This window comes from Marmota marmota, unplaced genomic scaffold, assembly GCF_001458135.2.
Source record: "Marmota marmota marmota unplaced genomic scaffold, marMar, whole genome shotgun sequence".
Lineage (NCBI taxonomy): Eukaryota > Metazoa > Chordata > Mammalia > Rodentia > Sciuridae > Marmota > Marmota marmota.
The window spans coordinates 6028701-6056024 of record NW_026000229.1 but is presented as its reverse complement, the minus strand read 5'-3'; the positions used below and the strand labels follow the sequence as shown (position 1 = coordinate 6056024).

At 35.7% G+C, this 27324-nt stretch overlaps 1 protein-coding gene across 3 annotated transcripts in view; it reads left to right on the top strand.

The window, feature by feature from the left end:
• Scaper (S-phase cyclin A associated protein in the ER) overlaps positions 1–27324 on the top strand; it is a 325725-nt gene that overhangs the window by 57728 nt on the left and 240673 nt on the right. For all 3 annotated transcript variants that reach the window (XM_048793832.1, XM_048793831.1, XM_015480048.2), the window contains exon 12: positions 7511–7647. In XM_048793832.1, coding sequence (XP_048649789.1) covers positions 7511–7647 — 137 coding nt within the window. The remainder of the gene's footprint in view (positions 1–7510; positions 7648–27324) is intronic.

The window sequence follows — 27324 nt, the reverse complement described above, 5'->3', positions numbered from 1 at the left end:
CACGTCACCCCAATTGGAGTAGGGGCAGAGCAGAGCCGCCACCCATGCCCGCAAGGTAGGCAGACCTGTGACCGACTGGCGGAACAGGCCCAGCAGCCTGCTGGCGTGGCACACACATCACCCCAATTGGAGTAGGGGCAGAGCAGAGCCACCGCCCGTGCCCGCAAGGTAGGCAGACCTGCGACCGACCGGCGGAACAGGCCCAGTGGTCTGCTGGCATGGTAGACACGTCACCCCAATTGGAGTAGGGGCAGAGCAGAGCTGCCGCCCGTGCCCGGAACAGACCCAGCGGCCCCCCGGCGTGGTAGTCATGTCACCGCAATTGGAGTAGGGGCAGAGCAGAGCCGCCGCCCGCGCCTGCAAGGTAGGCAGACCTGTGACCGACCGTCAGAACAGGCCCAGGGGTCCGCGGGCATGGTAGACAAGTCACATCAATTGGAGGATGGGCAGAGCAGAGCCACCGCCCGCACCTGCAAGGTAGGCAGACCTGCGACCAACCGGCAGAACAGGCCCAGTGGCCCGTCAGCGTGGTAGACAGATCACCCCAATTGGAGGAGGAGCACAGCTGCCACCCGCCCCTGCAAGGGAGACTTTTCAACTATACAAGAGCAATATAAATACATAGGGGGAAAATTTCAATAACACAACAGTTTCACCAAGCAGAAAGAAATGCGAGCAGTATGAAAAGACAAGGAAAGAAAGGACCACACGCAATGCAGGTCAACTCAACTTTAGAAGAGGTAATAGCTGCAGCAGATGGAATGTCAGATAAAGAATTCAGGATATACATGCTTCAGATGATCTTGAGTCTCAAGGAAGACATTAGACAGCAAAATGAGACAATGAAAGATCACTTCGACAATGAATTACATAAACAAATCCAAGAAGCAAAAGATCTTCTGCTTATTTTAACATCAAATTAGTTGAATAGAGCTTTTAGGAGGAGATTGATTAAGGGTAGCTATTCTAACTTCATAATACTCCTGTTACATTGTTTTTGTGGAGTATAGAGTAGTGTGCTTTCTGAAATTTCCTGGTTCTGTTTCCCTGTTCTGCTTTTATCTAGGCATTTTTTCATTTGTTATTCCTATTTTGCTCAATTTAAATTCCTTTTCCAGCATTTTCTCTTGTGAGGACCCTCTTCTGGAAGGAAACCCAAATTGTTCAGTTTTGAAAGTTCAGGGGGACTGCCCTCCATGGAGACATTCTTAATGGCAGGCATTGTTCACTCACCTGCAATTGGTCAAAATTCCTCTCACTTTTAGATGCTGTTCTTACATTGGTCTGTTGAAATCTTCACTGAATAACTTCCTTTTTTAGGATTTGTTTGTTCCGATATCCATTGTTCACCTGTTGTTTGCTTCTTGTTGCTGCTACAGTGACACTGAACCCCTACTGATGTAATGGTAGTTTGTCTGCACCAACTTCTTTTTGGGGGTTATGGGAATTTCTTGTCACTTATTTTTGTTGTAAATATTTTTATAGGTTTTGCTTTCCTATCTGATTGTTCTTTTTGGTTTTACATAGGGATCAGAGAGAGTCTAAAAGTAAATTAAGATTGGGGTTTGGGAATATATATTTTTATGTATGTATTTGTGTGTGTGTGTGTGTGTGTGTGTGTGTGTGTGTGTGTGTGTGTATGAAGAGAGAGAGGAGAGGGTGAGGGGAGGAGAGAAAAATTGGGTCTCAAGGAGTGCCCATGAACTTTGAGAATGAAGGAAATTCCCACGAACCATTGGAATACAGAAAACACTCATGAACTTTTGCAACTTGTAAGCAACCCAGCCTATGCCCTTAACTTTTGTCCTAGACCCATGACCTTGCCTACGAAAATTTTGTAACTTGTGGACATTGCACAAGTACTGGGAAAAGTGGCAAAAATTGCTTTATTCAGCTCTACTTCCAGTTCAGCCCCTAACTACTGCCCTTCTATAAGTATTGGAACCCAAAATTGAGGCCCTTTTTACTCTCAAGTTAGTCTACATTCTCCCTTGAAAGTCTCTCTGCTTTCTTGTATAAATCTCTATCTCTGATTAGCACACGATGAAATTCTTTTCCATCATGTACTGCAAGGACCTCACTTGACCCGAATCTAGTTTCCCTTTCCTGCAACTCCTCAGACTTCCAGTGACACTACCTCTACAAATGCTACCATCTTCTCAGATTCCTGCTTTATGAGAATTTTACTGACTAATAACTTCCTTATGAAGATACACCATAATTTACTCAACCATTGCCTCAATGTTGGAAAACCTTTTTACATGCTTGACATGGTCTTAGGGAACCATGTCAAAACCTCCTGTTTAATCCAGTCACAGATTTAATAGACAAATACAATTGTTAATTATTCTGTGTTGCACCCAACAATGCATCTTTTTTTTTTGTAAGAGCAAAATACAAAAAACAAATACATCAAAAAAGGAAATATAGTGTACAACTAGAAAATTGAAAAATTGTGCTCTAAATGTGTAGCATGAATTAAATTGCATTCTGCCATCATATATAACAAATTAGAATAAACAAATGATTAAAAAAGGAAATATATAAAAACTTTAAATGTGTTTACAGAAAGTTGGACAAAAGAGTCATTCTGTCACAGAAGACAAAGTAAAAACATGATCAAGTGTGCTGATTCCAGTTTTTCAGCTACCAAACAGATTTAGAATAGGAACAGTAGATAAACCACTAGAAAATCACTTAGGGGTACATAATTCTCATTTTGTCATTTTGGGAATAATTTTCAGAAGCCTTAAAAATATGTGCAGTCTATAACCCAGGAATTTCATTTCTCTGCTTTGATCATAAAGGAATAATTGACTTTTTGTTAAAATATTAACTATAGGAATATTTATTATATTATATTGAAAATTTTAAATTATTCATGTGTGAAACAGTAACATATTAAGGAAATTATATATATTGATGAAATGGAATACTTTATAGCCACTAGCTTATGTTACAGAATATTATTTAATGATAAGAATATGTATTTAGCCAGGCAAGATGGTGCACATCTATAATCCCAGCAGCTTAGGAGGCTGAGACAGAAGGATCACAAGTTCAAAGCCAGCTTCAGCAAAAGCGAGGTGCTAAGCAACTCAGTGAGATCCTGTTTTCAGTAAAATACAAAATAGGGCTGGGGATGTGTGCTCAGTGTTGAGGGCCCCGCAGGTCAATTCCTGCTACCAAACACACACACACACACACACACACACACACACACACACACACACTTAGAACGTCAGGGGAAAAGAAGGTCCCAAAATGTTCTAAGTGGTTATTCCAATTTCTGTAAGAATATTTATTCAAAATATGTTTCTAGAAGGGTACCCTCTAAAATATTAGGTTTGTTTTTGGTATTAGAATTATAGGTTTTCTTCTTTAACTTTATTTTCTATAATTACATGAGTTAGTTTTGAATTAAAGTTATTAATACAGTATATTCTCAGTTGTTTTTAGTTTTGAGATTTAAAACAAGTTAACGTAATTTTAATACATGGTATGTGTATATATTTGTAAGTATGAATCCATGTGTAAATGTGTAATAAAAAGGTGTGATTTTTGATAGTTCTAGATAGAATTCAAATTTCCTGGGTAAAGCCTGGCATTGTGTATGAGGATACTTTATGGGTTCTCTTAGATGTGTAAGTGACATTTTTATGTACACCTAGATATAGTATAGTTGATCTTTCACAAAGCTGAATATGTCATTTAGAATATTCCTTTTCCTTGTGTAGGGGAGAAATTACATGTTAGAGACTAGCCTGCATGAGTAGTGCCGAGGAAAGGAATGTGTAATAGTGAAAAATCATGGTCTTGTAAAAGCCAGGGATTGGTGGTTTTTACTTTCAGGTTTGTAACCATGGGCACAATAACACGCCCTTTGAGACTTGCATCTATAAGCAACTGTATTTGTTAAGCATCTGTAAAATGTAAACATATTGTCACCTGTTCTATGATGTTATGAAAATTACAGGAAATAATGTTGTATACTTTATCCAGCCCTTTGCTAATCCCATAGTAAGTGTTCAATAAATGATAATGTGGGTGGTAACTTCACAAATGATTTGCATTATACCATGTATCCTTGGTAGTTAAAGGAAGAGGTCCCTCCCCTCCACTCTTTCTTTATCTCCTCTATTTTCTGTTTGAAAAGAAATAACTGGATTATTTTTTTCAAGTTGTGTGTGCACTCGGGTGGGCGCAAGAACACTTATCACTTTTAGTGCTAAATACAAAAGTATATAATAGGTCAGCTTTATTAAAGAAAATAATTCTCCTTGTGAGAAAATATTTTCCTTTGGTTATGAGATTTTTATTTTGGTTTGGTTTTTGATAGATTGATGATTTGAAAAGTGGACATGGTTCTACTGCTCAAACCCATTTCCAGCTGTTTCTTTAAGGTAGTAGTCAAGAGTATAGATTGCATAATCATACTGTCAAGGTTTTAATTTGGATTCTGTGACTTTACTATCTGCAATCAGTCATGATTTTGACCTTCTACCTTTGGACAAGATTTAAGTCTGTTTGTATCTCAGTTTTCTCATAGTTAAAATGGAGATAATAAAAATATGTGCCTTCTAAGTGTAGGTCTGTGAGCTCAATAAGTGATTTTTTGAGGGAGGGTTACGGGGAGGGGGGGATTGAACTCACGGGTGCTCGACCACAGAGCCTCATTCCCAACCCTATTTTGTGTTTTATTTAGAGACAGGGTCTCAACCTACTTGCTTAGCGCCTTGCTTTTGTTGAGGCTGGCTTTGAACTCGGGTTCCTCCTGCCTCAGCTTTCTGAGCCACTGGATTATAGGTGTGCACCGCTGCACCCGGTGTTAAATAAATGATTTTATATAAAGCACTTAGCTCAATGTATATTGCATAATAAACTCTTATAAATATTATTATTACATTACTTTCTTTTCATTCCTTCATTTAGTTTATGCTTATTGGGGCCTGCCATATGCCGGCCATTCCTAGACACAAAAACATATGTGAATAAAACAAAGACAATGCCCTTGTGAAAGTTATATTCTCATATAGGAGACTGCAAATGAATATGTGAGGGGTTGGCAAGTTCTCTAAAGAAAAAATAAATAGAATAAGGATATATTAAATAATATAGGGTATTAATTAAGATTGAGATTTCATTTTTACTCTGACCAGGCATATTTCTGCAAGAATAATATTCTTGGCCAAAGGCAAAAAAGTCCTGGGTAGTAATATGTCTAATGAATGTGAGGAACTACAAGAGGACCATTGTGAATATAGTTTTAGTAAAGAAGGGAGAGGGTGGTATAAGATAATGCTCGAGAGGTCAATGTTGTAGGTCTTTGGAAATCATGGAAGGAATTTGTATTTTACCCTAAGTGTGATGAGAAAGCAAGTTTTGTTAAGAGGAATGATGTGATTTGATGTATACCTTAAAAAAACGAACGGTTCCTTTTATAGAGAAAAAATTTGTAAGTCAAATTAGACACTAAGAGACCAATTAAGAGACTATACAGTTGGTGACTTAAAACTAGTGATGGTGGAAGAGAGAAGTGGAGGTATTTGGGGATGAGTTTTGGTTTGTATTTCATAAAAGAATTGCGTTGATGGAAAAATTACTTTGGAAATTTTGACGATGGACATTCTTTACCTAAGTGGAAAGTTTGAGGACATTTTTTTTTTTTTTTTAGAGAGAGAGAGAGAATTTTTTAATGTTTATTTTTTAGTTTTCGGCAGACATAACATCTTTGTATATGGTGCTGAGGATCGAACCCGGGCCGCATGCACGCCAGGCAAGCGCGCTACCACTTGAGCCACATCCCCAGCCCAATGAGGACATATTTTTATGTACATGAATGGAATTTAGGAGACAGGTCAGGAATGGGGATAAAAATTGGAGTAGTGTCTTTGTATACACAATATTTTAAATTACTGCCCTTGATGAATGAATTAGATTGAGAAGAGCACATCTGTGGTGATTGCTTTGGTATGTTGCAATATTTGGAGATCAAGAAGAGGAATAGGATCCAGCAAAGAGACTTAGAAGAAATAGCCAGTGAATTAGGAGGACATTGATATAAGAAGCATAGAGAAGAAAACGTCAGGGAGGCCGAAGTGATCTGTAAGAGACAGAAGAGAGCTGAGAGTTAGCCATTGGTGACAGAGACGGTTTACAGAGTAAGTATGGTAAGCCAAAGTTAGACTGAAAAGAGTTCAGGAGAGAATAAGATTTAAGTGAAGACAGAGAGGATATACATTCAACACATTTTGGTACAAAAAGGTAGCTGAAGTGCATATACAAGGATTCTTTTGAGGTGATTTCAGTAGAAAGAATTTTAGCAGAAAGTGAATAATCAATGATGCTGAAAATAAGAGGCATATCCATATAAATGGTAAAGAAGGAATAGGATCCAGTCTACTATAAAGGACTTGGCCCTAGATAAGAAATTGAGTGTAGCAGGAGAAAAAGCATAAAGGCACAGGTTCATATTGGTTGTCAAATTTGACCATGAGAGAATATGGAAGCTCTCTTCTGAATAATGCTGTTGTTGTCAGCAAAATAAGTATGCTATTGAACTGAGAGTTGGAACTGAGAGTTGGAAGTGGGGAATAAGAGGTATTGAAAATTTGAAGAGAAGTCTAAAATAATTTTTAGGAAGGTGAGTATGTGTGAATTGACCAGACTAAGTCTGCTTTGTTACCTTGCAATTCTAGAGCTCACTTGAGGTATAATGTCATAAACTTAAAGTAAGAACAGTCAGTGTGATTTGCAATTATAGCCATGTTAATTTGCTCTAGATATAGACACAAAATAGGTAGAGACATGGATTTAGGATTGGAATTTTGCCATGCAGGTACAAAAGAAGAGAGGGGCAAAGGAATTGTGTATCTGCAGTTTTGCAGTTAACATGATAAACCAAAAAATCTGTAAGATGGATGAGGAGGGAAATGGGTCACATTCTATCTACTCCCGCCAAACTGTTGTCAATAGCACATTTTACTTTCTTATCTCTGAGATATGTTTCCTGAGATTACCCTTTTGCCTTCTGCCCTTGTACCCTATTTACATCCCAAATAGATGCATACACACTGGACATCTGTGTGTTCAAATTCTATTCATATTCAAAGGATGGTGGTCACAATGCTTTCTTCTTAAAGTCTTCCCTCCTTACCCCTGGTGAACAGTCATCTTATTTTGAATTTCTATAGCAATTTAAATCTCTAATTGGCTAACTGCTTTGTATTATAATTTTGTGTGATGTCTTACCTCTTACACATAGTGATATTATAAACAGGGACTATCCTTGAATTCTTAGCATTTAGCTGGTCTTCAGTGAATGTTTGATGAGTTAGTGAAAATCTTAAGTAAAAAAACAATGTCATGGACATTTTCCAAAATAATTCTAGAAACTAGTATTTCATAGAGACTACTTTTAGTTTCATCTGCATAATCTTGTATATTCACTAGTTTGTAGAAATCCTGTTTTATTTTAAAATAATCACCATTTTATTAATTTATCTTGCAGGAGCATCTTTCCTTGAAGAAGTATATTATTGACATTGTAGTTGAAAGTACAGTTCCACCGGAGCCTTTGAAAGATGGAGAAGAGCGGCAAAAAAATAAAAAAAAAGCCAAAAAGATAAAAGCACGGATGAACTCCAGGTATCTTGAATATTCTTAAAAACAATACAAAACAAAACAAAAACTCTTAGTGATGTATCCTTTAATGTAAATCCGAGGAAGATAAAAAAAATTTAAGTTGTTTGTTTTAAGAAAGCTTTGGAAATAACACTGATGAGCCTAATTTATAGCCACTTTCTTTGATTGAGAAAGAAAACTGCATATCGATCTAAAGCCCTTGCTTTCACCTGTTAAGAGCTCTTCTTATAATTGGATGCCAAAGCCCTGCCAAACTTGTGCCTCCTCCAGCATACAATAGTACGTTTAAGTATGTGTAAACCAAGCCTATTTTTCTTTCCAACTATTGATTTTTAAATGATGTATCAAAGAAAATCAATAGCAATCAACAAATAGAAGTCTGCTGGCTGTAGTGTCAACCCCCGATGACTGAGTGTAATCAATTTGGTTGCCTGTCACAACAAAAAAAAAAGTTCAAGAAATATCTTAGAATGGAAAGTGAGTTGTCAGACCTGTAGTTTATCATCAGCCTCCAAAGCGACATCTGAATATCTGACAGCCATGTAGTTGATCATTACCTAACAAGCTTTGAGTGTCATCTGATGACTTATGTGTGTTGTTTGAAACCTTAGCTATTTGAGAAAGAGTATTCTGAATATGCCCTTAGATTTTTATTTCCAAACATCTCAAAGATAGAAAAGCTTGACTCATGGGATTATAAAAATATAGAACTAGAAGGATGGTGAATGATGCAGTTACCTCTTTGTAGTTTCATGTCCAGATTTGAATCTATCAAGGTATCCACTTCATCTTACAGTATCAAGGATGCCTTGAGAGTGTTCTTTTATATGAAGAACAGAAAAGGGTTTCTTGGTTATTTCTGAACTCATTTTTTTTTCCTAAGAATAGTTTTAACAGTTTACTTCAGGGTATTACTGACTTTGATTTCTAGTTTATGCTAAGAACTTGCTGACCTCCTGACACATGAATACTTTAGAGCCTTTCTTTGGTTCCCATTTCTTCTCATGTACACATTCTCTTGGTGAGCTCACTTAATCCTGTGACTTTAAATACTTTGTAGTTGCTGATGACTACCCGTTTAATATCTTCACTCAAATTTATTATGTCCAAAAAACCTGTACTGTCTTCCTCCCCCCAAACCCAACTTCATCTCCTAGTTTTCTCTATATTAGTAAATGATACTGTAGTTTAATTGACTAGGTCCCAATTAGTTAAAGTCATCCTTTACCTCTCTCTTTCTAGTACACTTTGCATTAGATCCATCTGCAAGAGATGTTAGGTTTGCCTTAAAGTATATTCAGAATTTAAGTATTTTAACTTCACTGCTTTCCCCAAATCCAAGCTTCCACCAACTCTCACCTGAGTGTTGTAGTAGTTCTCTGACTACTCTTTTTTTCTGCCCTGTCTATTCTGAGTACTATACCCAGAGTAAACCTGTTAAGGTGCTAAGTCAGAGCATGTTACTTCTAGACATCTCAGGACTTGTACAGTTTCTTCATCCTAGAAGGCTTTTCTAAAATATATCCATATAGCTGACTCTCTCATCCTTAGGTCTTTGTTCAGATGTCACCTTTTTAGTGAGGGTTTGCTTGAGGACCTAATTTTTAAAATTTTTTTTCACATAAGTAGTGCTTATTTATTAAAGAAAATCTTAAAAATACAAATAATCATGGGAAAATTCCTATAATTCAGTAGCTGCTAGTATTTTGGCATTTGTGACTGTTTTAGTGCATAAATACCTGTATTTATTGACTTTTTTTCACGAAGATATAACATTATGTGATATGTAGAGATCTAAGATATGTAGTTTGTTGAGTTTTAATAAATCTAAATACCTGTGGAATCCATAGACCTTTCAAATTTTAGAATTTTCCATTGTTCCACAGAGTTTCTTTGTAGTCAATTCCTGCTACCCCTTGCCTTTGGCGATCACTTACCTGGTTTCTGTCATTATCATTAGGACTTTTTCCTTTTCTAAAAATTCATGCATTTTAAATCATACTCCTTTGCAATTGGCTTTTTTTGAGTATACTGTTTTTGAGATTTACCTGGGTTTTCATTGCTGAACATATCCATATGTGAATAATATCACAATTTTTTTACTCATCTCTTGATAAACATTTGAATTTCTAGTTTGGGGCATTTATAAATAAATCTTCTATCAAATTTTTGGGTGAATTTTGTTTCCATTTCTCTTGGGTAAATACCTAGAGAAGTATAATTGACAAAATGTTTTCCGTAGTGGTTGTACCATTTTATTCACCCATCTGCAGTCTGTGGAAGTTCTTTCTAGTTGCTCCACAGTCTTACCAGTATTTGCCACCATTAGTTTTAAATTTTTAGGCTAATTCTGGTGGAAATGTTGTAATAGCTCATTTTTGTTCTAATTGTGATTCCCTAGTGATTCATGGGCATCTTTTCATGTGCTTCATAATCATTCATTATCTTCCCTTGCGAAATGTCTGTTAAAGGATTTTTGCCCATTTACAAAATTTATCTGTCATTTCACTATTGAGTTGTTTATATATTCTAACTACAATTTTTTTAAATCAGATATGTATAAAAATTTTTTTCTTAATCTGGAACGTGCCTATATATTTTCTTTTATCTTTTTTGGTATTGGGGATGGTATGGGAGGGGTGGTTAACCACTGAGCTACACCTCCAGCCCCCTTCCCCATTTATTTGAGATAGAGTCTTGCTAAGTTGCTTAGGGTTGCTGAGGCTGGCCTCAAATTTGTGATCTTCCTGCCCCAGCCTTCTGAGTCACTGGGTTGCAGGCATATGCCACCGTACATGGCTGCTTATACATTTTCTTGATGATAGCTTGCAGTTAGCAAAAGTTTAATTTTGATATTGTTTATTTTATCAGTGTTTCTCCTTTTATGCCTAGTGCTCTCTGGGTTATCTAAAAGATCCAAAGATTAAAAGAAAGCCTTCTCAGAATTTTCTCTAGAAGCTTTGTAATTTCAGTTTTTGCATTAAGGCTTATGATTTATCTCACACCAGTTAATGGCAATGATATAAAATATAGTTAGGGGTTTATTTCTCCACATAAATAGTCTATTGTCCCAGCACTATTTGTTGAAAAGATTTTCCTTTTCCATTACACCAATTTAGCACCTTGTTTAAAAAAATTTTTTCCCCATTGATCTGTTTTCTCTTTTGAACACTTGATAAAAAAAATATGAATCAGCCATATTGTTGTGGGTCTGTTTCTGGATTCTGAGTTCATTTCTGTTCCACTGATATATTTGTCTATCCCTTTTTTTAAAAAAAAATACCTTTATTTTGTTTATTTTTTTTTTATGTGGTGCTGAGGATCAAACCCAGTATATCTCACATGCGAGGCAAGCACTCTACCACTAAGCCACAACCCCAGTTCTGATTTGTCTATCCTTAAACAGACTTGATTACCATACCATAGTTTTCCAGAAAGTCTTCAAGTAAGGTTGTAGAAATCCTTTATCTTTTTTGAGATTGTTTTGGTTAATCCAAGGAAATTTGCGTTTTCATATAAATATCAGGGTCAGCTTTTTATTTTCTAAAAAGGTCTATTGGGATTTTGTAAGTATTGCATGGAATTTTTAGATTAGTTTGGGAAAAAACTGACATTCCAATAATATTGAGTCTTCAATCTATGATTATGGTGTTTCTCTGCATTTGTTTATAGTTTTTTAAATCTCTCTCAGTTTTGTGATTTTAAGTATATAAGTCTTATCAGTATTTCATGAAGTTCACCCCTAGTATTTTCTGGTTTTGAAGCCATTGAAAGTAATATTTTTATTTCATTTTTAATTTTTTTCTTGGTAGTGTAGAGGAGGACAATTGCTTTTTGCATAACCTATGTCTAGGGATATGATCAAATTGACTATGAATTATTATTTGTTGTTTTGTAAGTACAAAGTCATTTTTTATGTATACATAAATATCTGTGTATAAAAACTGTTATTTCTTTCTTTTCAATGTGTATACTGTTTATTTCTTTTTATTATCTAATTGTATTGCTCCATATCTTCAATACAATTTGAAATAGAAGCCTTGGTCCTGATTGTAACTGGAAAGCATTCAGTTTTCCATCATTATGGTATGGTATTAGCTGTAGGGTTTTTGTATATGCCCTCTATCAGATTAAGGACGATTTCTTTTATTAGTTCCTTTAGAATATTTGTCATAAATTGATGTTCCATGTTATCAAATGCTTTTTCTATATATTTCAAGATTTATTTTTTTTAAATCAGTGATGCCTTATTATTTTCAAATTAGTTTTATTGAGATATAATTCGCATTATATACAAGTCATCTGTTTAAAGTGTACATTTCAGTTAGAGTTTTGATGTTAAATCAACATTGTATTCCTAGTAATGACTTGTTCATAATGTATTTTCTATATATTGTTGTATTTAGTTTGCTTACATTTTATAGAGGATTTTTTACACTTATGCTCATGATGTATTTGGGTGTTTAATTTCCCTGTTGAGTATTTGGTTGTTTTTCGTTTTTTGGGGTTTTTGTCTTTTTTGGTACTGGGAATTGAACTCAGGGGCACTCAACCACTAAGCCACATCCCCAGCCCTGTTATGTATTTTATTTAGAGACAAGATCTCACTGAGTTGCTTAGGGCCTTGCTTTTGTTGTGGCTGGCTTTGAACTCAGGATCCTTTGTCTTTATCCTCCTGAGCCCCTGTGATTACAGGCGTGCCCCACCATGCCTGGCTGAGTCTTTGGTTTTGGTAAAAAAAAAAAAAGGAATGCTGTCTCATTAAATGAGTTAGGATTGTTTCCGCCTTTATTTTCTGTACTTCTGTAAGATTGAGCCTCTCTCTTATTTAAATGATACATATATAATTCACCAATGAAGTAATAGTCCACATTTCTTTAGTTTTTGGTAACTTATATCTTTCATTTTGGTTATCCATTTTATCTAAACTGTTGAATTTATTAGCATAAAATTGCATAAATTATTCCTATTCTTCCTGTTTCTCATTCAGTATGTTAGGAATTGGAAGTTGTTACTCCAAGCAATTTGTTGTTCTAACAAGTCAAAAGCTGAACAAAACCAATATCTTTTTTTATATCCATAACCATAGTGACATCATAGAATAATCCACTGTCCCCTAATTGGGCATACAAGCAAATATAGAGAATCACAATTTGCTAGAACAGAAATACATGAGCTGAAACTTCTGTAGAAGTATAAATTATGATTCACTGAAAAATCCATGTGAATAAGTCTGAGATTCAGTAATTACTCTCTGGGGTCACCCAGTCATGGGGGCTCTTCTACTATTATGAGTTTTACCTCTAGGAGTTTTTCACAGTGAATATTGGAAAAAATTTTTACAGTGAATATTGGAAAAAAATTTTCCTCCAGCTTTCAGCAGTAAGATCTGATTGAGTAGCCATTTAAAAATGTACTATAGCATTCTGTTGTTATAATAAAGTTCTGCTCTAAGGAGAAACTGTTTAACTAGACCATAACTTGCTGGGGTTTGTTTTATCAGACACTAACTGACCGTGAAGGAAGGGAAATATGCACCTCTAGCTAGCTCTAGGTATCTATGTAGAGGAAGGAAAGATGCTAACTCAGACTTCCTGTAACTTTCCACAGAGCAGATGATGAAGTACCTCTCCCCTGCCCAATCTAGACACCCTGTCGTACCTGGGGAGGGTGGGGGTAGTGAGGCAGCAACTAGGAAACACATGACTTTCCATTTTAGAGGCAAAGACTCACTAAATGACACAGACTAATCATAGGACTGTAGAATGCATCCTGGGTGCCCATACCTATTACCACATTACTAAAACCCTACATACAGTAGTTCTTTTTACAGAATTCATCATGTCTGGCTATGAAGAAAAAAAATTAAAAGACATACTAAAAGGCAAGTGCACAGTTTGAAGAGACAGAACAAGCATTAGTACCAGACTCAAATATGGCAGGGATGTTAGAATTATCAGATTGGGACTTTAAAACAATGATAACTAATACACCCAGAGGTCTGATAGATAAAATGAACATATGCAAGAACAGAGGGGCAATAGAAACAGAAAGATGGAAATTCTAAGAAAGAATCTAAATCCTAGAGGTAAGGGGATGGGAATCTGTCTGCCCCCTAGACACCATTTGCACTGGCAGAATCTCTCTGATGTAAATATTTTGGAACTTGGAAGTCTTTTTAAGGTTTGTAACTTTAAGGTAAAGGCTTAGAGGATGAAGTGGGTTAATTTCAATCAATTTCAGTTTTTAATGCTATAGCAACTACATGTTCATGGCAGTTTTAAGGCAGCCAAGGTGAACAAAAAGGACTTTGTCCTCTAAATGTTAGGTTCTGAAGACTGATTGCTACGAATGCCCAGACATGTGGAGACAAAGAGGCTTGCATTCATTGTTGCATACTGCCCCTCATTTGTTTATAAAATCCCTACAACTCTGGTTGAAGTGACTTAACAGTGGACTTAAAAGGTGGCTTTTTTTTTTTTTCTTCTTTTCTGTTTCCCATTTTCCCTTTTTGAGAGCTGGATATGAAGAGTAGAACCTTCAAAATCAGTTTTGTTTTTATTTTTTTAAAAAATAAATGACAGCAGAATGCATTTCAATTCTTATTACACATATACAGCACAATTTTTCATATCTCTGGTTGTATATAAAGTATGTTTACACCAACTCGTGTCTTCATACATGTACTTTGGATGATGATGTCTATTCAACTATCCTTGCTAATCCCCTGTCCCCTCCCTTACCCTCCCACGCCTCTGCCCTATCTAGAGTTCATCTATTCCTCCAATGCTCCCCCAACCTATCCCACTGAGTCAGTCACCTTATATCAGAGAAAACATTTGTTTTTTTGGGGATTGGCTGACTTCACTTAGCATTATCTTCTCCACCACCATCTATTTACCTGCAAATGCCATGATTTTATTCTCTTTTTTTTGCTGAGTAAAATTCCATTGTGTATATATGCCACATTTTTTTAATCCATTCATCCACTGAAGGGCATCTAGGTTGGCTCCACAGTTTAGCTATTGTGAATTGTACTGCTATAAACATTGATGTGGCTGTGTCCCTGTAGTATGCTATTTTTAAGTCTTTTGGGTATAGACTTAAAAATAGCATATTTGGTGGTTCCATTCCCAGATGTCCAAGGAAACTCCATACTGCTTTCCCTATTGGTTGCACCAATTTACAGTCCCACCAGCAATGTATGAGTGTACCTTTTCCCCCACATCCTCATTAACACTTATTGTTGTTTGTCTTCGTAATAGCTGCCATTCTGACTGGAGTGAGATGATATCTTAGGGTAGTTTTGATTTGCATTTCTCTAATTGCTAGAGATGATGAGCATTTTTTCATATATTGTTGATTGGTTGTTACCTTCTCAAAATCAGTTGTATATAGGGAAAAATTAGGGATTGCACATGCTAGGGAAACCTGAGGTTCAGAAAATAGTTGAGAGGACCTTAAGTTTATATCTCAAGCCAGTCTTTGGAACAGAAACAATGTAACCAAACAATAACAACCACAAGAAACAAAAGCAGTAACAAAAACAGCAAACTTTGGGGATAGGGGAAAATATGATTTACTGAGTCACCACATTATTAGAATCAAATCATCTAGTTTTCAACAACAACATAAAAACACAAGGCACAAAAAGAAATAAAGTTTGGCACATTCAAAGGAAAAAAAAATAAATGAATAAAAAATTGTCCCTGAAAAATACCTGATGGTGGATCTACTAGACATAGAAAACAGCAGTCATAGAACTAAAGGGAGATATGGAGAAAGTTAAGAAAATGATGTATGAATAAAATGGAAATTTGAATAAAGAAGAGGGAATACTTTCCAAATAATTCTGTGAATCTAGCATTACCCTCATACCAAAAGTCATGCAGAAATATCGCAAGAAAAGAAATCTAAAGATTGATGTCTCTTATGAACATTGGTGCCAAATTGAAAAGAAAATGGTACCATATAGAATTCTGCAGCATATTACAATGATATTATCAAGACAAATTGGATTTATTCTTAGAATGCGAGGATTGGTCAACATGAAAATTGATCAATGTAATATACTACAAACAGAATGAAGGAGAAAATTATGTGATTATCAGAATTGACTCATAAAGAACATTTGACAAAATATAACACTGTTTTATGTAAAAACATTTAACAAATTGAGGATAGACCTAAACAAATTGAGCACTATAAAGCCATGTACGAAGCCCCATAATGAACATCATAACCATTGGGGAAATCTTTTCCTCTGAGGTCAGAAACAAGACAAGGATTTCTGCTTTTACCACTTCGGTTCAACATACTAGTGGAAATTCTAGCCAGAACAATTAGGTAAGATAAGAAAAATAAAAGACATCAAAATTGGAAAGGGATAGGTTACGTGATTGTACGTGTATAAAACCCCAAAGATTCTACCCCCAAAACCTGTTATCTTTAACGAACAAATTCTGCCTAGTATCAGTATACAAAGTCAATATATGAAAATCAGCTTCATTTATATATATTAGCAATGAATAATCTGAAAATAAAATTCAGAGAACAGTTCCACTAGCAATAACATCAAAAAGAATGAAATACAAAGCAGTTAAACAAGGAAGTGAGAGATTTATATGGATTTGTACAATGAAACCTGCAAAAATTTCTGAAAATTCAAGGAGGCATAAATAAATGAAAACATTCCATGTTCATGGGTTTAAAGACATGGCATTATTAAAGTGTCCTCCTGAGTCAATGGGATTACAGACACATGCCACCACATCCAGGAAAGATTTTTCTTCCTTTATATTTTTACTCTATACCTCTTTTATATTTGTAGTTTTTTTTCTTCATTTCACTTTTTAAACTTTTTTTGTTGTGGTTGAAAACTAAGACAAAAATAGCCAGGTGTAGTGTTGCACAAGTGTCATTTCAGCAACTTGTGAGACACTGTCTCAGAAAGGAACAGGGGTGTGGCTCAGTGGTAGAGCACCCCTGGGTTCAATCCCCAGTACTGAAACAAACACAAAAACCCCACTAAGACAGAAATATCCACGTTAGCTTAGGCCTATAACAGGTCGGGATTAGGTTTTGAAATCAGGGAGTGCGAGTCCTCTAGATTTTTTTGTTTTACAAGATTGTTTTGGCTGTTCATGTGGACCTTGAGATTCCATATGAATTTTACAGTGAGTTTTTCTAATTCTGCCCAAAAAACAAGCAAACAAAAATTAGATTTCTTTTCCTGCAGTGTCCTTGCCTGGCATTTGATAGGGATTGCAGTAAATGATGGCTTTGGCAATACTGAATACTAGTGAGCAAATGGAGTTATAGGAGCTTTCACTTATTGTTGATGGAAATTTAAAATGGAATAGCCACTTTGGAAGACAGCTTGGAAGCTTTATATAAAAACTAAACATACTTTCACTGTATGATTCAGACATAGCACTCCTTGATCTTTACCCAGAGAAGTTGAAAGCTCATGTTCACACAAAAACCTGCACAACTATATTCATAATTGTTGAAACTTGGTAGCCACTTATGTGTCCTTCAGTAAGTGAATGGATAAATAACCTATTATAGTATGTCCAGACAGTGAAACATTATTCAGCAATAAAAAGAAATGTACTGGGAAGGCATAAAAAGACATGGAGTAACCTTAAACGCACACTACTATATGAAAGAAGCCAAACTGAAAAGGACGCATGTTGTATGATTCCATCTGCACCATATTCTTGAAAAGGCAAAACTATGGAGACAGTGAAGAGATCAATTATGTGGGATGAATAGGTGGAGCACAGATATTTTAAGACAATGAAATTACTCATTTTAATGCTGTAATAGTGATATATTTGTTATTATAAATTTGTCCAAAACCAAGGAACATATAACAACACTTGTGAACTATATTGTAAACTATGAACTTTGGGTGTTAGTGTCTATTTAGGTTTACAGTTTGTAATAAACTTACCACTCTGGTGGTATATTTGTATAAAGAAGGCGACTATGCATCTGTAGGAGCAGAGGTTATGTGGAAAATTTTTTAGATTCCAATTTTGCTCTTTACACTATCTAAGAAAAGTAATTTTCAAAAGTGAATTCTCATTTTTTCTTTTAATACCTATAGGATATATAGTAGCATCCTATCTTTTATGCCTGAAAATTATAATATTTTCTTCCATTTACTTTATATATAATATTCCCTTTTTGCTGAATTATTAGGTGATATTTATTTGAAACTTCTCTCCTTTTTATAGGATATGTAATCATAGATGTCACTTTCCCTCTAATACCAATGGAAGTCACAGTCTGCATATTTTAATATATTATGTTGTGTTTTTATTTTTATAAACTTAAAAATATTTTCTGCTTTTTGACCCATTGGTTGCTTAGTGTGTTGCTAGCTGGCATGGTAGAACATGCCTGTAATCCCAGCTGCTTGGGAGGTTGACACAGCAGGATCACAAGTTTGAAATCAGCCTGGGCAACTTATTGAGACCCTGTTTCAAAATAAAAATAAAAAGGTCTGGAGACATAGCTTAGTGGTAAAGTGCCCTGAGTTTAATCCTCAGTACTGGGGGGCAAAGGGGAAGTGTGTGTTTATTTCCATTTAGGAACCTTCCAGGCACCTTTTTGACTTTGATTGCTGATTTAATTTCCTGTAATCAGAGAAGATACTTGGTTTAATTTCAGTTTTTAAAATTCATTGAGAATTGTTTTTAGTTCCCATCATCTGCTTTACCTTGATCAGTGTTGCCTATTTATTTGAAAAGCATTTATAATTGTGCTTGTGGTAGGTATAGTTTCTTTAGTGTCAATTATGTCTAATGGTTGATACTGTTAAAGTCAGAAAACTGTTGTTTTATCTCTAATATTTATATGTGATATTATTCTATACATTTCTTCTTTTTAAAATATATTCAGTTGTAGATGGACACAATACCTTTATTTTATGGTATTTATTTTTTTGTGTGGTGCTGAGAACCTTTAGGGAATAGTCCAAAAAGGGGAATAGGGTATATTTTTCCATCTTCTAAGATCTTCTTCTATTTCTCTCTTTAGGGTTCCGTAGTTTTCATTGTATAAATCTTTCACCTCTTTTGTTAGGTTAATTCCCAAGTATTTTTTTTATTTTTATTTTATTTTTGAGGATATTGTGAATGGGGTGGTTTTCCTCATTTCCATTTCAGAAGATTTGTCGCTGATATACAGGAATGCCTTTGATTTATGCGTGTTGATTTTATATCCTGCCACTTTGCTGAATTCATTTATTAGCTCTAATAGTTTCTTTGTAGACCCTTTTGGGTCTGCTAGGTATAAGATCATTTCATCCGAAAATAGTGATAATTTAAGTTATTCTTTTCCTATCTTTATGCCTTTAATTTCTTTCGTCTAATTGCTCTGGCCAGTATTTTGAGAACGAAATTGAATAGAAGTGGTGATAGAGGGCATCCCTGTCTTGTTCCAGATTTTAGAGGGAATGCCTTCAACTTTTCTCCATTTAGAATGATGCTAGCCTGAGGCTTAGCATATATAGCTTTTACAATGTTGAGGTAAGTTACTGTTATCCCTAGTTTTTCTAGTGTTTTGAACATAAAGGGATGCTGTACTTTGTCGAATGCTTTTTCTGCGTCTGTAGAGATGATCACGTGGTTCTTATCTTTAAGTCTATTGATGTGGTGAATAACATTTATTGATTTCCGTATATTGAACCATCCTTGCATCCCAGGGATGAATTCTACCTGATCATGATGCACGATCTTTTTGATATGTTCTTGTATCCAATTCGCCAGACTTTTATTGAGGATTTTTGCATCTAGGTTCATTAGAGATATTGGTCTGTAGTTTTCTTTCTTTGAAGTGTCTTTGTCTGGTTTCGGGATCAGGGTGATGTTGGCCTCATAGAATGAATTTGGCAGAGCTCCCTCTTTTTCTATTTCCTGAAATAACTTGAAAAGTATTGGTATTAATTCTTCTTTGAAGGATTTGTAAAACTCCGCTGTATACCCATCCGGTCCTGGGCTTTTCTTGGTTGGTAATCTTTTCTTGGCTTCTTCTATTTCCTCCTTTGTTATTGGTCTGTTTAAATTGTGTGTATCCTCCTGACTCAATCTGGGCAAATCATATGAATTAAGAAATTTATCGATGTCTTCACTCTCTTTTATTTTATTGGAATATAGGGTTTCAAAATAATTTCTAATTATCTTCTGTATTTCTGTAGTGTCTGTTGTGATATTGCCTTTTTCATCCCGTATGTTAGTAATTTGAGTTGTCTTCTTCTCTTTGTTAGCATGGCTAAGGGTCTGTCGATCTTATTTATTTTTTCAAAGAACCAACTTTTAGTTTTATCAATTTTTTCAATAGTTTCTTTTGTTACAATTTTGTTGATTTCCGCTCTGATTTTAATTATTTCTTGCGTTCTGCTACATTTGCTGTTGTTTTGCTCTTCCTTTTCTAGGGTTTTGAGATGAAGTGTGAGCTCATTTATTTGTTGTTTTTTTCTTTTTTTGAGGAATGACCTCCAGGCGATGAATTTCCCTCTTAAAACTGCTTTCATTGTGTCCCATAGATTCCGATATGTTGTGTCTGTATTTTCATTTATCTCTAAGAATTTTTTGATTTCCTCCTTTATGTCTTCTGTAACCCATTGATCATTCAGTAACTTATTGTTCATTTTCCAAGTGATGCAGGATTTTCCTTCCTTCTTTTATCATTGATTTCCAGTTTCATTTCATTATGATCAGATAAGATGCATGGTATTATCTCCACACCTTTATATTTACTAAGGGTTGCCCTATGGCATAATATATGGTCTGTCTTTGAGTAGGATCCATGTGCTGCTGAGAAAAACGTATATCCATTTGATGATGGTTGATATCTTCTATATATGTCGGTTAAGTCTAGGTTATTGATTGTGTTATTGAGTTCTGTAGTTTCTTTATTCAACTTTGTCTGGAGGATCTGTCCAATGGTGAGAGAGGTGTGTTGAAGTCACCCATAATTATTGTGTTGTGGTCTATTTGATTCTTGAACTTGAGGAGAGTTTGTTTTATGAACGTTGCAGCACCATTGTTTGGTGCATACATATTGATAATTGTTATGTCTTGTTGGTGAATGGTTCCTTTTAACAGTATATAGTGTCCTTCTCTATCCCTTTTGATTAACTTAGGTTTGAAGTTGATTTTATTCGATATGAGTATGGCCACTCCTGCTTGTTTCTGAGGACCATGTGAGTGGTATGATTTTTCCCAACCTTTCACCTTCAGCCTGTGTATGTCTTTTCCTATCATATGAGTCTCCTGAAGGTAGCATATTGTTGGATCTGTTTTTTTAATCCAAGTTTCTAGCCTATGTCACTTAATTGGTGAGTGTAAGCCATTAACATTTAGGGTTACTATTGATATACGGTTTGTACTTCCAGTCATGTTTGTTTATTTATTTATTTAAATTTGGCTTGTTTTTCCTCTTTGATTATTGTCCCCCCTTTACTGAGTTACCTCCCACTGTTGGTTTTGGGTGCTGCTTTTCATCCTCTTCTTGTAGTGTTTTGCTCAAAATGCCTTGCAGTGCTGGTTTTCTGGCTGCGAATTCTTTCAACTTTTGTTTATCATGAAATATTTTAATTTTATTGTCAAACCTGAAGCTTAATTTTGCTGGATACAATATTCTTGGTTGGAATCCATTATCTTTCAGCGTTTGAAGTATGTGTTCCAGGATCTTCTCGCTTTCAACGTCTGTAATGAAAAATCAGCTGTTATCCTAATTGGTTTACCCCTGAATGTAATCTGCCTCCTTTCTCTTGTAGCTTTTAATATTCTCTCCTTGTTCTCTATGTTGGATATCTTCATGATAATGTGTCTTGGTGTTGGTCTATTACGGTTCTGTATGTTTGGGGTCCTGTCGGCTTCCAGGATTTGGCAATCCATTCCATCTTTCATATCTGGAAAGTTTTCTAAAATTATTTCATTCAACAGATTGTTGATTCCTTTGGAATCGACCTCTATACCTTCCACTATCCCAATGACTCTTAAGTTTGGTTTTTTTTATGACATCCCATATCTCTTGGATGTTTTGCTCATGGTTTCTTACCAGCCTTTCTGTGTTAACTATATTCTTTTCGAGTTGATATACTTTGTCTTCATTATCTGATGTTCTGACTTCTATTTGATCTAGTCAACTTGTAATATTCTCATTTGAGTTTTTTATTTGGTTTGTGGTTTCCTGCATTTCTAGGATTACTCTTTGATTATTTTAAAAATCTCTATCTCCTGGTAGAGTTGATTTTTCTTCTTGAATCTGTTTATGTAATTCATTTTCAAAGTATTCTTTCATTGTTTTGACTTGCTGTCTAATGACTTCTTTAAGATTCCATTCCATCTGAGTCAGTTATGCCTTGAATTCTTTATCTGTCCATTTTGCTGATATCTCTAGGTTTTCCTGTAAATTTAAGTTATGCTGCCTTGTTTGTAATCCTTTTTTCCCTTGTTTTTTCATGGTGCTCACATTACTTTCCAACTCTGTTTGACTTCTGTGTTTCTGTTTTCTCCTATAAATTTGTTTTGGTTTCGTATAGCTCCAAGATCTCTCCTTTGTGTTGGGAGACAATGTTTAGAGATGTTGGATTTAATTGTGATTTAAGGTAAATTCATTAGTTTGATTAAAAGCCTATAGATTTTGATGGCATATAGAGAATTAAGGTTTGAACTTAGGATTTTATGTTAAGGTCGGGAGATATGATGGTATGGTGGTTAGTATATCTTAACTTCTTTGGGAGGTTTCTCAAATGCAGGCGGATATTAACAAGGGAATAGACAGGAGTACTTTGGGGTAGTTAAGGGCTTAGGCGGACTATAGACCATCTTGTAATATTCATCTATTTGCATTTAGTAATTTACACGTAATCGGAGTGGTCATGCTTGGGAGGAAAGACAGGGAACAGGTAAGGAAGCAAACCAAGAAAGATAGAGGGAGAGAAGAAAGAGAAAAAAAATAGAAAAGATAAAAGAAGAAATGATAAAAAAATAAAATAAAATAGAAATTACAATTAAAAAAAAAGCAAAAAAAAAAAAAAGCACTGTTAGGCTTCTATTTTCTTTGCTTCCAGTAGGTGGAGCTTTGCCTTCCAGACCAAGATTTTGCCTTCGGGCTGTAGGAATCAATCCATATGAGGCTGCTCCCTCCTCCTCCACCTGGTGTCTCTCCAATCCTGTTCACTTAGGTTTATTCCTGGCCTCTCGTCTCCTTGCTTCTCCCGCCAGACAGGCCTTCCCCAGTGTGGTACCTCTCCGCAGTTCAAGCTACACTCTGGGCCTGCAGTGTTCTGGATGTGGAGCTCGGCTATTGGGACCCGGCCCCCTATTCTTTCAATTCCCTCAGATAGCCACTCCTCCGAGAGCTGGCGAGACAGGTTTCCCTGCTGGTGGGAGGGGGGAGTTGGAGGTCACGTGCCTTTACCTTTCCCCACTCCTCTATTCACGCTCACTCTGATAATCACGCCCCCAGAAAGCCGGGGAGAGATTTTATGCGATTTCCCTGCTGTATGGGAGAAGGGCTAAATGTCACACACCTGTTCTATCGCTGAACTTGCTGCGATGGTGTCGGGTCTGTTCGAAACTGGCGATGGTGACGTTAGCTCTCCAATATGGTGGCCGCTGGCTTCCTTGGTTTCTGGTGTGGAGAGCAGATCTGGACTGTTTCTCTCCCCTGTCTCAAACCCGGAAATCAGTCTGGAGCACTGTGAGGGCACAGTTGGCAGGACCCCACAGAATCCATAGCACCGTTTCTCTGCATTGCTGGCACGTCGGCGCGCAGGCCGCGGCTGGCTACGGGGCAGGCTGCTGATCAATCAGCCTGAATCTCCAAGCGCACGGTTCACTTGCGATTGAGCCGCAGTGACTGATCCTCGGGTGTTGAAATTCTTCCTCTAGGTTTCAATGCACCCCAATTTTGCTGGACATTTCTTACAAGATAGCTTCTGGCCGTTCTAAACTCACTAATCACCTGCGCAGTGACGCGGTACATGGAGGTGTCATACTCTATTCGCCGACATCTTCCATCCCCACATTTTCTTTATCCATTTTTCTATTGATGGACACCTAGGTTGATTCCATAGCTTAGCTATGGTGAATTGTGCAGCTCTAAACATTGTTGTGGTTGCATCACTGTAGTATGCTGATTTTAAATCCTTTGGATATATGCCTGGGTTGACATGGTACCATCAGTATCCATTGTTCACATTCCACAATTCTGTTGTAACTTCATTGCAACTCTATGATATACAAATAGAATGTCCAATCAAAATGTGGGAGGTATAGAGCTGGTAAATGAAAGAAATATTAGCGTGGAGTATATACATAAGGCAACACCAATACATGTGGTGCTCATCCTTTGGGGATTCAAATTCAAATCAGCCAGTGCTGGCACTAGTAAACACTGTTTTCTGCTGAATGTCACCATGTTTTTTCTCTCTATCAAGAATTCTGCAATAGGTCAAATGATGGTTACATTCTTAGTGTTTTGAGGAACCTCGATACTGCTTTCCAGAGTAGGTGAACCAACTTGCAGTACTATCAGCATTGTATGAGTGTTCCGTTTTCCCCACATCCTCACCAACATTTATTTTTACCTGTATTCTTCATAATTGCCCTTCTGACTGGAGTGAGTTGAAATATCAGTGTAGTTTTAAGTTGCATTTCTCTGATTGCTATAGAAGTCAAATGTTGTTCTCATGTATTTGTTGACCATTCATATTTCTTCTTTTGAGAAGTGTCTGTTTAGTTCTTTGCCCATTTATTGATTCGGTTATTTGGTTTTATGGTGTTAAGTATTTTGAGTTCTTTGTTTCTATATCCTGGAGGTCAATGCTCTATCTGAGGTGAAGGTGGAAAGACTTTCTCCCATTCTGTAGGCTCGCTGTTCACATTCTTGATTGTATCCTTTGCTGTGAAAAGAAATAAATGTGATATCATCCCCTTTATTGATTCTTGATTTTACTTCTCGTGCTTTAGGAATCTTATACAAGTCAGTTTCTAAGCCAATATGATGGAGACATGGGCGTACATTTTTTTCTATTCCGTGCAGATTCTATGGTTTAATGCCTAGGTCCTTTGTGCAGTGTGTGATAGGGGATTGATTTCATTCTTCTACATGTGTATTTCCAGTTTTCCCAGCACTATTTGTTGAAGAGGCTATTTTTTCTCCAATATATCTTTATGATGCCTTTGTCTAGTATGAGTTAACTGTATTTATACTGTTTTGCTTTTCCTATTTAACATTGCCTCTGTGTCTTTTATGCTGTTCCATTGGTCATCATGCCTATTTTGGCACCATTACTAAGCTGCATTTGTCACTAGAGCTATGTAGCATAATTTAAGGTCCGGTATGGTGGTGCCTCCTGTTTCACTTTCCTTGCTAAAAATTGCTTTGGCTATTTGGGGCCTCTTTTTTTATTTAAATTTTTTTTTGGTTGTAGATGGACACAATACCTAAATTTTTTTATAATGTTATGCTGAGAATCGATCCTAGGGCCTCACATGTGCTAGTCAAGCACTCTACTACCACTGAGCTACAACCCCAGCCCTGGGCCTCTTATTTTTACAAATGAATTTTATCATTCCTTTTTCTATTTATTTCTATGAAGAATGTCATTGGAATTTTAATAGGAATTGCATTAAATCTGTATAGTATTTTTGATAGTATGGCCATTTTGACGATAATAATTCTGCCTTTGTAAGAACAGCTTATCAAAATCTCTAGGATAGTATGAAGACAGTTCTAAGGGTAAAGTTTATAGCACTGAGTGCCTATGGTAAAGAAAGAAAGATCCAACATAATCTACTATGATCCTGTAAGTCTCCAGGAAAGGTACAAGAAACTAGTTCCAAATGAAGAAAAGGCAGGATATAATTAATTTCAGAGCCAAAATTAAATTTAGAATAAAAAAAATACAAAGGATCAGTTCAAGAAAAAGTTGATTCTTGGAAAAGATAAACAAGATTGATAAACACTTAGCTAAATTAACCAAAAGCAAGAATATCCAAATCAGCAAAAACTGAAGATAAAAAAGGAGAATATCACTAGACTCCTCTGAATTCCAGATGATCATTAAAACCCATTTTGAAAATTTATACTCCAATAAATTGCAAAATCTAGAAAACATTTGGCAGTTTTCTAGACACATGTTAACCTGCCCAAATGGAATCAGGAAGATGTAGAAAATCTAAACAGACCAATATCAAGTAATGAAATTGAAACAGTTATTAAAAGCCTTCCAACAAAGAAAAACTCATCACCAGATAGAGTCTCAGCTAAGTTCTACCAGACCTTTAAAGAAGAACTAATGCCAGTCTTTCTTAAATTATTCTATGTAATAGGGAATTCATTCTGTGAATTTAGTATCACCCTGTTACCAAAACCAAAGACACATCAAAGAAAAAATTTCAGACCAATATCCCTAATAAATATAGATGAAAAAAATCCTTAAAAAAATACTGGCAAACTATATTCAAAAACACATTAAGTGGATAGAATACTATGATCAAGTGGATATCATCCCAGGGGTGCAAGTTCGGTTCAACATATACAAATTATTTAATGTAATTTACCACATAAATAGTCAAAACAAGGATCATATGATTTTCTCAATGGATGCAGAAAAATAATTTAGCACCTATTCATGTTTAAAACACTGTAGAAATAAGGGATGCAAGGAATTTACCTCAACACTATAAAGGGTCTATACAACAAAACAAGGGCTAATATAATAGTGGAGAAAAGCCTAAACATTTTTTCTTAAAAACAGGAACAAGACAAGGGTGTCCACTCTTACTTTTCCTATTTAACATAGTCCTTAAACTTCTAAATAAGAGAAATAAATTAAAGGGATACACATAGGAAAATCAGTCAAATTATCTCTGTTGAAGACATGATCCTATATCTAGAAGACTAAAAAAACATTATCAGAGGACTTCTAGAATTGATGAACAAATTTAGCAAAGTAGCAGGATACAGAATCAACATGCTTAAATCAATAGCTTTCTTTTTTTTTTTTCCAGAGATCACGTATATTTTATTTTTTTTTTTTGAAGGAATACCTGCTATATTAGCAAACAATGCAAATCCTGCATGTCCATCTCAGATATTCTTACCCCTCCACCCAGAAGACATGGAAAAGAACATACAGATGAATTTTTCCCAACAGAATAACAAACAAACAAAAATCCCACAAATATCCATCAGCAAAAGATATACATAAATACAGTGTGTTATTCATACAGAGAAGCAGTAAAGAGTAATACAAATGAAATAGATACAGAAACAGTTACATCAATATGGACAATTCTCACAAATACAACATTAAGAAAAGTGCAAATAGCAAAAATATAAATGATTTGCAATAACATTTATATGTGCTTCAAAACACAAAATCAGAACAGGTCATTTACATGCAAAAGGGGTAAAAGCAAATAAATCACAACACAAATGCAAAATTCAGCATAATGGTTATACCTCATGGGGGAGAGACTCCTCTGAGATGTAGCTGTTTCAAAATATTTGGATTTTATTCTACTTCTTAAGATGAACAGTGGCTATGTGATTCTTCATTATATTATTGTTTTTATTATACTTAAGCATAAATAGTTTGTGTATGTTATTAATGTTACTATTACTTATATTTAGCAAATGTTTGAATTT